At 34.7% G+C, this 13376-nt stretch overlaps 1 protein-coding gene and 1 pseudogene across 1 annotated transcript; one reads left to right on the top strand and one right to left on the bottom strand.

Moving 5' to 3' along the window:
• Window positions 1-7921: 7921 nt before the first annotated feature.
• LOC115230109 (squalene monooxygenase-like) lies at window positions 7922-9805 on the bottom strand. The gene is made up of 4 exons (XM_036499510.1): window positions 9689-9805; window positions 8540-8844; window positions 8313-8415; window positions 7922-8277 (listed from the first exon to the last, which is right to left on the bottom strand). Exons 1-4 carry the CDS (start codon window positions 9803-9805, stop codon window positions 7996-7998), a joined length of 807 nt encoding a protein of 268 aa, XP_036355403.1. The 3' UTR covers window positions 7922-7995.
• Window positions 9806-11851: 2046 nt separating this feature from the next.
• Window positions 11852-11957, top strand: LOC115230111 (annotated as a pseudogene).
• The last annotated feature ends 1419 nt before the right edge of the window (window positions 11958-13376 follow it).

Below are 13376 nucleotides of genomic sequence, written 5' to 3'. Positions count from 1 at the left end.
TTTTGATGCATCACAGAGACCAAATAAATCTTATGTAACCAGGATTACCCTGCTTAATGCCCGTTCCTTTTGAAAGCGGACAGCAGAGCTAATAGCTCTTATCAGCACAGCTCAGATACAGTGGGGCAAATAAGTCATGGCACACCTATCATTTTTTTTAATTCAATATATTTTTACAATGATAACTTTTTCGATTTAGTTCATCATGCTACACAATAAAATCTTGCATTCTTTTGAACCCATTTCGTGCTAATTATATTCATGAATTTCAAATAAATATAATTGTTTTTGCTTCATATTTAGAAAAACGTCAAATTTGATGTGTAAAAAAGTGATGAAACTATCAAAAAATATGGATTTTTTTGACAATAAGATACAAATGATTATCTTTTGGTGCCTTGTTTTTTCTTTGAAATAATTGATTCTTAGTTCTATTAATATAATTGATTAGTAGATTCCGATTAGTATAATATACTTTTATTTTTCGCCTTTTAATAAAATTATCTCGTCGATGAGGAAAGAGCATTCTTTGGACCTAAAACAACGAGTTGTAACTGCCCACCAAAACGGTAAAAGTTATGGAGAGATTTCTAAATTGTTGATATTACCAAAAAGTACTGTTCGAAATATTATTACTCGATGGAAGCAACGCGGAACTGTTATTAATAAACCAAGATCGGGTGCTCCAAAAAGATATCTCTGCGTTCTTCTTCATTAATGAAAAGATTAGTTACTTCAAACCCAAAAATAACTCGAAAAGAATTGGCCGATGATTTAAAAATCACAGGAACGTCAGTGTCCCTTCGTACAATCACTTCTACACTACGCAAAGAAGGTATCAATAAGCGAAGGCCCCGTCGAGTTCCGTTATTAAAGAAAATACACCTTTCAGCGCGAATCCAATATGCAAAAAATCTTTTGAACAAAGAAAATGAATTCATAAACAATATTTTGTGGTCGGACGAATCAAAAATACAACTTTTCGGACTGAACTACACGCTTTCAATTTGGCGCAAATCAAATCAGGCGTATATCCCAAAATGCACCATACCTACCGTAAAGCACGGGGGAGATAGTATCATGTTGTGGGGTTGTTTTTCATCAACAGGTGTTGGTGAACTATTTGTAATTGATGGAATGATGAATTCTCTTAAATATTGCGAAATTTTGGAAAAATGTCCTTTTACCTTCGGTCGCGAAAAAAATAAAAGTTGGCTTATGAAAACCAAAAAATATCCAGGAATTAAAAACAATTTGCTACGAAGAATGGAAAAATATTTCTAAAGTAGAATGTCAAAAACTAATTTTTTCTTACAAAAAACGATTGGAAGCAGTTCTGCTAGCAAAAAGGAATGCAACTAATATTAATTGGATTTCGTGCCATTACTTTTTTCCCTCAAAAAATTGACTTAAAAATAAATCGCTAATTGACTTAAAAATAAATCGAACAGAATGTATCTAAATTAACATCTATTGATTTAAAGATTTCAACTGGATGGATAACCGTTGGAGGTATATACTGCAAAAGGTTAAAAAATATTTGTCGATTGTCAAAAGTTTTATAAAAAATGAAAATCCAATTCTTGTTGGAGACTTAAAGGCGAAGCATACTGGCTATGGGTGCGTGAAGTCAAATCAGAATGTAAATTTTGAGATCAAAAAATCATCAAATTTTAACGTCTGAAGAGCCTAACCATTTTCAGCAGCAAAGTGGTAATCGATTAAGATTGTTTATTGTTTCAAATGTCTCAAGTGGTTTGTGCGATTCGCCTTATGTTGAAAATGATGTGGTGAGTGACCATCTTCCCGATAAAATTACTAAAGGAACAGTTTTCACTGAGTATATATTTCTTGGTTATTATATCAGCAACTTTGATTTGAATTATTTCAATTTTTTATATCTATAAGTTTACGACAAAGTTCGGAACATCATTACGCTGATTGAAATTGGGATTACTTCTCAACAATCTTTGAAGCATGTGGAAGTTAAGAAATTACATAAATACGACCTTTTGGCAAGCGAATTGAGGTTAATCCATAATGCTAAGGTAAATGTCGTACCGTTGGTTCTCAAGTGGGATGAAATAACATCCAAATTCTATAAGCACTACGAGAACTCCTTACAAGTCCATAAATCTACGCGAGTTTATGTCCAGTCAATCGTGATCAAGAGAACATTGGAAAGCATGCGCCCGGAGTATAAACTCCTGCCTACAGCGGCGAAGCATGCGATTAAATCGGACTCGAGAACAACCACAAAAATAGCCTGCCCTATAAAATGGATAGTGTACCCGTCGAAGACATTTGCTCGGGCTCGAAGAGGAGGAGAATCAACTAAAAGCAGACGCAATAATTAAAAATCAATTTTATCTGGACTTTTCAAATAAATGAAGTTTGAAATAAATGGATTTTCATCTCTATTATATATAAAAAATAAGAACAGAAACTCTTTTAGCCCTGAAAACGATCTCAGAATTGTACTAGCAAACAAAAAATCGCGTTTCGAAGAATTAATTAAAACTAAAAGGAAAGAAAAATCCCAAGGAACCTAGATATTTTTTTAATGATTTTTTTAATGAAATTCTCTGTTAGATTTAAAAACGGTGGTGCGAACTCAAAACAAATCGGGAAGCACTGTTCTAGAGATTGTTCAAATACTTTTGTGAAACATTCTAGCGAGTTTTCGAATTGAATGCTTTTTTTAAGAGAAGTTTAGCAATTTCAAATTTTTATCGTGATTTAAAATCATAAAAGGTAAAGGTAAAAGGAAAAAAATAAACAAAAATCCGAACATGATTAAAAATTAATTGTAATTTATTTTATTTAACCGCCAAGGCCACGGTAAAAATCAAACAAACGTCACGTGATCCCGATACACTCAACCAGGTACCTCATCCTCGCTCGGTGATCTTTCAAAGAGCTCATAAAAGATCGCCTTGGGCGGCAGGCCGTTTTTGACGGGGCATTTGCAGGCGGACAGAGGTTTAGCTTGATAAGGTTCTCCAGAGGAGCTGTATCGGGGCGTTCGTTATCGTGTGACCAACGATCGGTTAATCTGTGGGCCCTTTCTTGGGCCTCCTCGATTCGTCTCCTGTTAGACCACGATAACCGCGGATCCCATGATCCGCAGGCGTAGGCAATTGGCAGTTCGAAGTATTGACTGTAGATATTCGCCAGTACCGAGTGCGACACGTTTTTCCATATACCGGATAGAGTTCTGAGGATGTACAATTTTTTTTGCATTTTCGAATGAAATTGTCTGCGTGCGGAGAAGCAGAGATGCATGTCGAGGGTTACCCCTAGGACCGTCTGACTCCTGTAGAAGGGTACGGACACGTTCTTCAGCTTTAAGTCGACTAAAGTCCTTTCCAATCTTTTGTCGGAAGTGAAAAGGGACGTGGCGGACTTGCCGCGTCCGTCAGCCATAAGTTCAGCCGATCCAAGTTAGCTTGGAGCCTTTCAGAGGCCTTCTAGATATCCCGGTCCCAACATGAACTGTTCTTTACTTAAAAATAAAGTGTGTGTCTCGTCTGTGACTATAAATGACTATGGCTTCTGTCGAAAAGGCTATAATAATAAGATGATGATTATGACTCATTTGTGGTTTTTTATTTAATTGAAATATGAATGAAAATTGAATAAATCAAAGTAAAAATAGATAGGTGTTTCTATTTATTGGCAAGAAAAAGTTGTGAGAAATAAAATAATAAAGTCATAAATATGTAAAGATATATCTTTAAATTTGAATTATAACAATTAACAATTTAATAAATCATTGCAAGAAAAACAGAAAAACTGTCGACCATTTGGCCACCCAGTGTGGTAAAATGTTAAACAGCGAGTACCTCCAAAGACACAACAAAGTTGTAATGTGCATCCATCTACATTTGTGCCTACGGTATTTAAAGTGGAAGAAGGATAGAGGCTCACTCGGCTCAGTTTATAATATCGACGGAAAATGTTGAAATCCGAGCTGATATACCAATTATGACAGAGACAAGATTCCAATACAACAAACCTAATATTTTTATCTAAGACAAAATAAAGCAGAAAATAATCAAAGTGGGCATCACATCGCAAGACCGCCTCAGAAAAGCAAATGAAAATTCGATATTCTATTAAACCCAGATAAAAACTATTCCGGTATGTTTTGACGTAGAACGAAGTTGTCTCGAAATGATTTAAATATACATGAATAAAATAACCATTAAAAAGCAACGAGAACATACATCCAATCCGTTTTATTAAAAAGAACCCTCAAAAATATGTTAATTGAACACACGCATTAGATGAGGGTATCTTGTAAGGAATACGCCTTCGCTGCCGACAACTTCTAGAACTGGCATACTATCGGAACACGACTATGGGACATATAACAACTTTGTCTGACAAAGAGATAGAGAGCGAGGAGAGCGAGGGACAAGCAGCTATTCTCCCCTAAAAAGAGAAGAATAATTTCCAACAATAAGGAGTGAAATTAAAACCTTATTTTTTGTTTGACTATAATTTTTTAAACAATTTAATAAAATAATGGTCAACCAACATTATTGAATAGATAATATCGAACGTAAGGTTGTTAGGTATCGTTTAGTTCGATTTTCATGTTGAATGATGTAGATTCACATGATTTTCCAAAATGAAATATTTAAAAAGTCAATATACATCTCGGATAACGGATGCAAACTTAGAGACATGTTTGCGCATAATGATATCTACCCTACCAGTGGATTTCAATAAGCTCGCAAAAAATACCAAAGATCCTGGCCGTCATTAGAATAACTTGTATTTTTTTTTTAATTGACACACTTTATTAACAAAAACCCGAGATAAAATAGTTAACTAACTAATCCGACGAACCGTTCGCATCTGAAGTCTGGAGACCAGCCTCTTCTGCTTCTGGTCGAAGGAATAGCTCTGTGAGAGCATTTTCCAGCCGACAATTCTGCCCATGTGGCATTAGGGGGCTGGGTCTGCGTGCATCAACAGATGCACTCTCTAGAGTTCTCCTCAGGACAGTGGACTGCATATAGGCCTGAATGTACTATCGACTCCCAACTGCCTGAGATAACCCTTGTGGTACTTAGATACAATTCCTTCCCATGTCATCACGCAAGGAATGACAAGGACCTTGCATCTGTGCATCAACCCAAGCTCGTTTGCAAGAAGGTCGTACTTACACTTCTTTTCCACTTCCACTGTGGTCAAACGATCTAGACATGTGATGCCAACTTCTATGATAAGTATCTCGCCAGAGACCTTATCTTGTACCACAATGTCCGGCTTATTGTGCTGGACAAGTATCGAGGTGTGATACTAGTATCCACTTTAATACATACTCTGGCATTCTCGACCACAGACTGCACCTTATGAGTTCGCAACTTTCTGGAACGTCTAATCCCATACTTATTGCACAGAATAACTTGTATAATACATTTCTTTTAATTAATTTTCCTTCTTTCTTATCTTTTGTCCATGAAATAATTATTTATTTTAATAATATGATGTCCCTGATGAACGAGAGCATTTCCTGTCCAAGAACTCATTCGGTCTCGATGACAATGGGCAACTTATGCGGTCACTTTTAATAATTAAAAAAAAACTATATTAATATCGAAAAAATAATGCAGAAAATGTGCGGCCGTGGAAGAGAAGGAAAAAAATGCTATGCGACCGCAAATCCAAAAAGCTTGAGCACCCCTGACTTAAAGCTAATACTGGAATGTTCTTCCAATAGCTATCAAATTGCATTCGAAGGTTATTTCGTTGTAAAATGAGCTGATTCAGACGATTTGGTAGACCGATTAGTCGAACACGTTCAATGAAAAATTGCAAACAAAATCCAAATAGGTGTTTTGAACTCCCTATTTATTTTTAGTTGATAATATTATGCAACAACCTCGTTGCTTTAATGCAGCGTTTCCCAACTTTTTTGTGCTCGCGGTACCTAAAACTAGGTTTTTTTTCTCCCGGCACTCAAAAAATCAATATTCATTAGAAATCAGAGAAGTCATCTAAAGCTCTTTGAGAAACGTGAAGTGTTTTAACGAATGTGGCACTTTGAGTCTCCTGGGATTTTAACATGTTCTCGAAATATGATGATTTCTTATCTCTTAAAGAAAAGTGCATAGTGGCTAAATGGCTTTTCATCTTAGACGGGACCATCCCATCATTTGAAAGAATTTTACTGCATACAATACACCTTGGTAGTGGCAATGCACAATCTCTATTCTATGTAAATCCATAGTTCAAATATTTTTCAGAATAAATTCATATTTTTTTGTTTTTTATTCGCCGAAGATTGAGGATGTGAACCACCAAAAAAATTGCTCATAACTAACTATTTTAATTTTAAAATTTTCAAGTTTCTTTAATTGAATTAAAATAACTTATACAACTATAAATAAATTTTAATTTTAAATATTAAAGCTCTAATTCCTCGGCCACTTTTCTTTTGGAGCAGCACCCCAGTTGGGAATTGCTGCTTTAATGCAAGTTCTGCAAAATTTTACATAAAATGCCGATTACGTTCAAAATAGGTTATGTGAATTGAATTTCGTTTATTCCGTCATTAATATGTGGGACTATGCGTCACTCTGCGAACCCCCTTTCATCAAATTCTCGGTTTTTTTACTAATCTACAGTCATCGTAATCCCCGCTGTAAAATATTATGAATCACTCGGCTTAGATGCAAAAAGTTTGACTGCTATTGGTGGTCTAAACAACGACATTTCTTGTGTAAATTTGTGCCAATAAAAATGATATGTTGACAGGTAATATGTAGCCAGCATGGGACACGACATAATAATAGAAATTGTTCTATTTTAGTTATAAAAATTGATTTTTGCAACGCGCACCGCTAGTAATATATTTCCAATCAAATATAATTTCAATATTTGTTCACGAATTTGAAATCGATTGTCCCCTGCTAAATAAAAAGTTTTTTTTCAGAATCTGTCATGAAATCCTTTGCAACAGACATTCCAGCTTTCTTTTTATCTAGTGTGGGTTTGAAATCATGCTTCCCAGTTTGTTCAAAAGTCTCTCTTTCTCACCATTAAACCACTCGTTTCAAACAAAAATTGTACAAAATTATACTTTTCGGTAAAACATCAGTATTTCGATTTTTCAAAGCTTTTGTCAAAGAATGGCATCTCCGGTAGTCGTCAACTAACTTTTGCAAATAAACTTTTTCCCGGGTATCCGATAAAATGACTTCTCCAGATCACCTGCAAAAACTATTTAATAAATCAAGTTTATTATTAAAAAAATAAGTATAAATCAAAAGTATTAACATCCTCAAAATGATTAAATGGATAGAATAGTTCGAATGTCATTCCAAATGAGAGGACCAACAATGCAACAAGCCTTAATCAAATGAATAAATACGTCACGAGCAATCAAATGAGGACACCTCAGCGAATGGGACTTTCCAATAAGATAACAAGAATGCAAAGCCACCGACCCAAAATGATAAAAAAATATAAAAGGAGAAGACACCGAACTAAAATATTCAGACACAACCCAACATTGCCAACAGATTAGTCGGGCCAGCCAAACACTCCCCCTTCCTTTGGAGATAGGCAACACAAGCAGAACGGATATTCCGACCTACTTCTAAAAATATACACAAAAACCGACCGTCAACAGGGGCAAACACCTGGTAGAGAGCAAAGGACATGACATTGACCACAAACGAGTGGTTGAGGGCTCTTTCGATAGAAAATGTCCCAAGTCTCCTAAGAACAGCCCGGTAGTTACTCAAGTCCACCCCCTCAAGTCTATTTCGAAGGAGAATGGCATCATAAAGAGCAACAGTCAACCCTGCTCCAGTCAAAGGATGTCTTGTATTGAACGAGTCTCCTCCTTGGATCAGCCCGGGGACTGTCGGAAACGAATTAGCAGTACTCCTGCAGGGCATTACCATCATATCTGCATTATTCACAGCATCCTCAACAGAAGGTCGCATACTTTCTTAAATATATGACCCCAGTAACTCAACCAGGCAATCGGGGAATAATCTCCTCATATATAAAGGCAGGAATATTAGTCGGGACTTTCACAACATCCACAAAAAGCCGAGACTGTGATTTGGATATTCGATAAACAAGAATAGGAGAAGAGTCAGTGAGGATAATGTCTGCGTAGTCCTCTCTTGTTTGAGGACAGTCCTCGAGCACACAACCAATGAAATACGAAAATCGAGTTTCCCGCGTTTTTTGGTGGATTTGGGACCGTAATTTGGATAGACCACCATCCGCTATCACATTCAGTCTGGCCTTCAAAACCTATCTACTTAAAGGGACAATTCCACTTTTTGTTTCCCGCCATTTTCATACTCAAAACCAACCACAATTCCCGCCGTTTTGACAATTCTGGTGACATTTCCTGGAATTATGGTAAGTCTATTAAGCTGCCTTTAAATCATATTTACAATTTATTTGATGTGGCTTTTCTTCGAAGGGCGTCAATAAATTGATAGTAATGGAAAGTGACCCCATTTATAGGAGTTTTCCCGCCATATGAATACGAAATATCTACTTGGCTGTCCGAGTCGTGGTGGTGGAGGACATATCCCTTCGTTTCCAGAGTTCCTTCGATACAATCTGTGAGGATAAATTAGAAGTGAAAGAACCCTTCATTCCGAGTTTTTCCAAGGCTAGTATTCCTCCAGGCTGGAGATATTCCCCCAGTAATTTGGATGTGTTATTGTGGATGTCTTTTTCTATTATTGTGACTTTGTGGCCGAGTTGAGCCATGGCATACCCAAAGGCACAACCGAACACGCCTGCTCCAGCGATGAGGATGTCCGAGTCCTCCTCAAAGTGGAGTTCGGGGATTTGTTTCTTTAATTAATATTAAGTTATATTACAAAATATAGTTTTATTGAAGGGATTAATGCACAAATAATCACCAATATTGCACAAATTGCAACAAGAGTGAGCAACATGAACATAGTGATAAATTTATTGTAAGAAAATTATTTTAATCTAATCTTATTAATTAAAATATTCATTTAAATAAAACAAGAGGTGGATTAGAGATTAAGTCGTTTCAGACATAGTTTCCAAAACTTTTAATAATTTATATAATTCTGAATTAATTAAAATAAATAATTTCTTTTTCTGGCGTAAAACATACAATTCAGAGTTTGTTGATATATCGGGCATTCCCCGGTTGTTTTATTAAACTGAAAATATTCTGATTCTTCTTTGTGGCGCATTTACTTTTAGTTGGTTTAGAACAGTGATTCTCAAGCTTCTTTACTCAGGGGCCGCAAAAATTTTTAACAATTATTTATTAACTAAATAATCAAAATTAGGTTTAATTCTACTAGTTGAAGTACGTAACAAATCACATAGATGAGTATCAGTCAATCTGCTGCGAAACTTTGTTTTAATTCGGACAAGTTTACTAAGTGTCGATTCGCAGAAATATGTTGATTCAAACATCGCTAAATTTTTCATTTTAATATTTTTGGAAATTAGGTTTTCCTGATGAATAATGCAATGATGCCATAATACTGGAGTCCAGTTATTATCACACCTCCATTTATTCATAAGTCCTCTTACTCCCCTTACAAACACTTCTAATTGTTCGATATCTAAAATATCTTTGGAACATTCAAGCGCAAAGGAATAATATTGAAAATCTTTACAAATTCTAAAAATTACGAAACAATTTTCATACTGTATCGTTACTTAGAGGTAAATTGTGTGCAATATCGAAAACAGCGGGCGAACAACATTCCGATGCAAATATTTCGATTGCCGTTTTATATAATTCGCCATCAGAATAAGGCTTCATATTTTTAGCCAATAGGTAACTAATTTTGTATGATGCCAGGTTAATATTAGACAAATATGTGCCACTTTTGAGAGTGGATGATCGTTTTAAATAATCTTCTTTCATTTGTTTTAGTTTTTTCGTCCGAGAAACACCAGTGAATTTGTCAGAAAGAATAGAGTGGGAACGGTAGTGCCGTTCGATTGTATACGTTTTTAGAGTTACAATAATAGAATTGCATATTAGGCAAAGAGTTTTTCCATTGACCTCAATAATGAAATATTTTTCTGCCCAGATGTGTTGAAAAATCCTATTTTCCTCGGAAATTTTTCGACAACGTTCAGAAACCGACATCAAAACAACAAATAAAATAACGTGAGAATTTTTTATTCATGAATATTCATAGGGGCCGCACTTGAAAATCACTGGTATAAAATAATGTATTTCTTATATGATAAATGTGGTATCAGTAATGTGTTTATATATGCCTAAATGCTAAAAAACTTGGGTTGCCACTTGTTGATTTTGTTTTACAAGACATGTTTTCAATCTTCTATCATTTTAATAATCGTCCTTTAATGTGCTGAATACAGTAAACATCGGTTAATTGCATATCGGTTAATTGCATAAATCGGTTAATGGCATAAATTCATGTTTAAAACCATAACTTATATGGTTTCCATTGAAAAAATATCGGCTAATTGCATATCGGTTAATTGCATAAATCGGTTAATGGCATAAATTCATGTTTAAAACCATAACTTATATGGTTTCCATTGAAAAAATATCGGCTAATTGCATATCGGTTAATTGCATAAATCGGTTAATGGCATAAATTCATGTTTAAAACCATAACTTATATGGTTTCCATTGAAAAAATATCGGCTAATTGCATATCGGTTATTGCATAAATCGGTTAATGGCATAAATCATGTTTAAAACCATAACTTATATGGTTTCCATTGAAAAAATATCGCTAATTGCATATCGGTTAATTGCATAAATCGGTTAATGGCATAAATTCATGTTTAAAACCATAACTTATATGGTTCCATTGAAAAAATATCGGCTAATTGCATATCGGTTAATTGCATAAATCGGTTAATGGCATAAATTCATGTTTAAAACCATAACTTATATGGTTTCCATTGAAAAAATATCGGCTAATTGCATATCGGTTAATTGCATAAATCGGTTAATGGCATAAATTCATGTTTAAAACCATAACTTATATGGTTTCCATTGAAAAAATATCGGCTAATTGCATATCGGTTAATTGCATAAATCGGTTAATTGCATACTCTCATTGGGAACATTTACTATTTTTTCTTATAAAAATTTTTGCATAATTATAATTTGTAATTTTAAAATTTAATTATTATTAAAATGGCTTGGAGGGAAGTCAAAATAGTAACAATTTACAACTGTTTCCGTAAGGCTGGATTCCATGAGGAAGTGGGGGAAAATATGTTTAGTGACATTGAATGTGACGAAATAACGATGGATGTTGCTAATGAGGATGAAGAATGTATCGGAATCATGTCCGATGAAGAAATATGTTTAATTTCAAGAGATATTTCTTGTGAAGACGATGAGGACGATGAAGATCCCATACCCGTGAAAGCAACCAGTTCGGAAGCTATGGGTGCATGTTGTTTCTTATTAACAGCTATTTAACGAGTGAAATGGATATGGAAAACTTTTTTTGAACTAGAAAAAAGCCCTCTACGCCTTTGCCAGAAGACTAGCCAGTCCAACATTAATGATTCTTTAACGTCTTTGATTATTTTCTATTCTTGCCTATTAAAAATTTATTGATGTTTATTAAAATATCGGATAATTGCATATATCGGTTAATTGCATACGATTTTCCGTGGACAAATGTTATGCAATTAACGATGTTTACTGTACATTAAATTAATTTAAAAAATTATTTATTCATATTATTAAAGCTCGGTTAATAAGAGAATAATTTATAGTGTCAATTTTGACAATTTAAAGCAAAATTATACATATTATAAATCTACTTTTGAATGATTATTACACAATAACGGGTTATAAAATTGTTTAATCTGATTCCTATGCAAAGCGTATAAATCTTTCGCCTTTTACTAAAGATTTCCGTGTGTAGGGATTATCTGGTTATCATATTTTTGTGCCTCTTTTGAGGTTTTTTTATTACTTCTATCAAGCTTTAGTACCCTGTCCATACTACATCAAAGTGTTTGTATTAAAGAGATAATCACAATTCATACAAACGAAATAATACCACTAAACGTAAATGCATACAAGAGAGTTAGAAATTACCTAATGGCTTCACGAGACGTACAATTCTATTTCAAAATCGATTTTGACAAAATAAATATTATAAAATGACAGTTTGAAAGAATGAAAAATTTTTATTGTAAGCCAAAAAGAGGTAGGAAACAGCTCTTAGTAACTGAAAGATTAAACAAGACGATTGATTGGGACAATCGAGCTTTTTCAAAGTTCGTTTCATTTTTCAGCCTGGAAGCAAAATCGAATGCTATTAATTCCGATCAATGAATATGTCGGTCACTCGAGATCGTTTCGGAAATTTCGATAGTTTCATCGAAGTGGAGAGCTCTTTAAATACCGAAAGCCGCGATGCCTTTCCCTCTCTTTTTCTTAACATGCGAGCAGTAACCTGAGTTAGGATCGAATTATTACGTTCCGCGCCCTCACAGAAATTGTGCCGGGACAAGGGAGGAGCACCGGGCAAAGTTGAGGACCCTCCTCAGAGAAGCCGGGATCACCTGATTAATTAGTTTTATGTTTTGGACGGTGATCTTGGTTCTAATAATAATAATAACACGTTCTTTACCAGTTCATTCATTATTCGCGAAGGATTCGGAAATATTTTAAACTCATCAGATTTTCTGAATCAAGTCAGGACCCCCATCTTGTTAAATGGACACGAAGTGGAACGGCAAAGTTTCTGATTTTCTTTTATTGTTCTTGTTAATTGCAGCTTGTACAGTAGCTATTCTTAAATCAATTTCAGGATAAGAGTCTCTTATTTTCCAAAACAATGGTGTGAACGGCACATGTGAAATGAAGTAAAAATTTTTAAGTATTTTTGGCAGCTAAACATTAAATTTTACCTGATTTCATACAATTTGCAAAATCCGATATTAACAAAGGGAATTTTCCCTTTGAACCAAATTATTTGAATTGCATCGTCGACTATCTGTGAAATGATGTTCTTGTTAGGAGCAGATTCTGTTGCCTTAAACGATGTCAACCAAAAAATTTATAGTCAAATTTGAGATGATTTAACCAATAATCTCACGAGGCGCTCGGCCCGCCTAGCGGAGCCATTCCCGCGGATCGCGTCGATCGACAGACGTTCCAAGAGCCAGGATTTCTCAGGATGACTCTCTAGAATTATTTATTATTAAATTTTAACTTAGTTCGCCATAATAATAAAATTCCACGAAGTGACCTTTCAATTCCTAGAGAGATATTGACCATTATGCTACTTTCCGTATTTTTTAAGATTTTATAACTTGTGATTAACTATAATTTTTAATACTATGAATATAAGAATCATTTTTTTATAATTGAGGAA

This window comes from Octopus sinensis, unplaced genomic scaffold (genome assembly GCF_006345805.1).
Source record: "Octopus sinensis unplaced genomic scaffold, ASM634580v1 Contig14492, whole genome shotgun sequence".
Lineage (NCBI taxonomy): Eukaryota > Metazoa > Mollusca > Cephalopoda > Octopoda > Octopodidae > Octopus > Octopus sinensis.
This window is presented reverse-complemented; position numbering and strand designations above follow the sequence as displayed.

Excerpts from the sequence above, each read along its gene's own strand:
- LOC115230109 (XM_036499510.1), bottom strand. The coding sequence starts at position 9,805 with ATGAAGCCTTATTCTGATGGCGAATTATATAAAACGGCAATCGAAATA. Across the intron at positions 8,416-8,539 it reads ACCACGACTCGGACAGCCAA|GCAGCTTAATAGACTTACCA; the intron begins GTAGATATTTCG and ends TATGATTTAAAG. Across the intron at positions 8,278-8,312 it reads AAAATGGCGGGAAACAAAAA|GCCAGACTGAATGTGATAGC; the intron begins GTGGAATTGTCC and ends TAGGTTTTGAAG.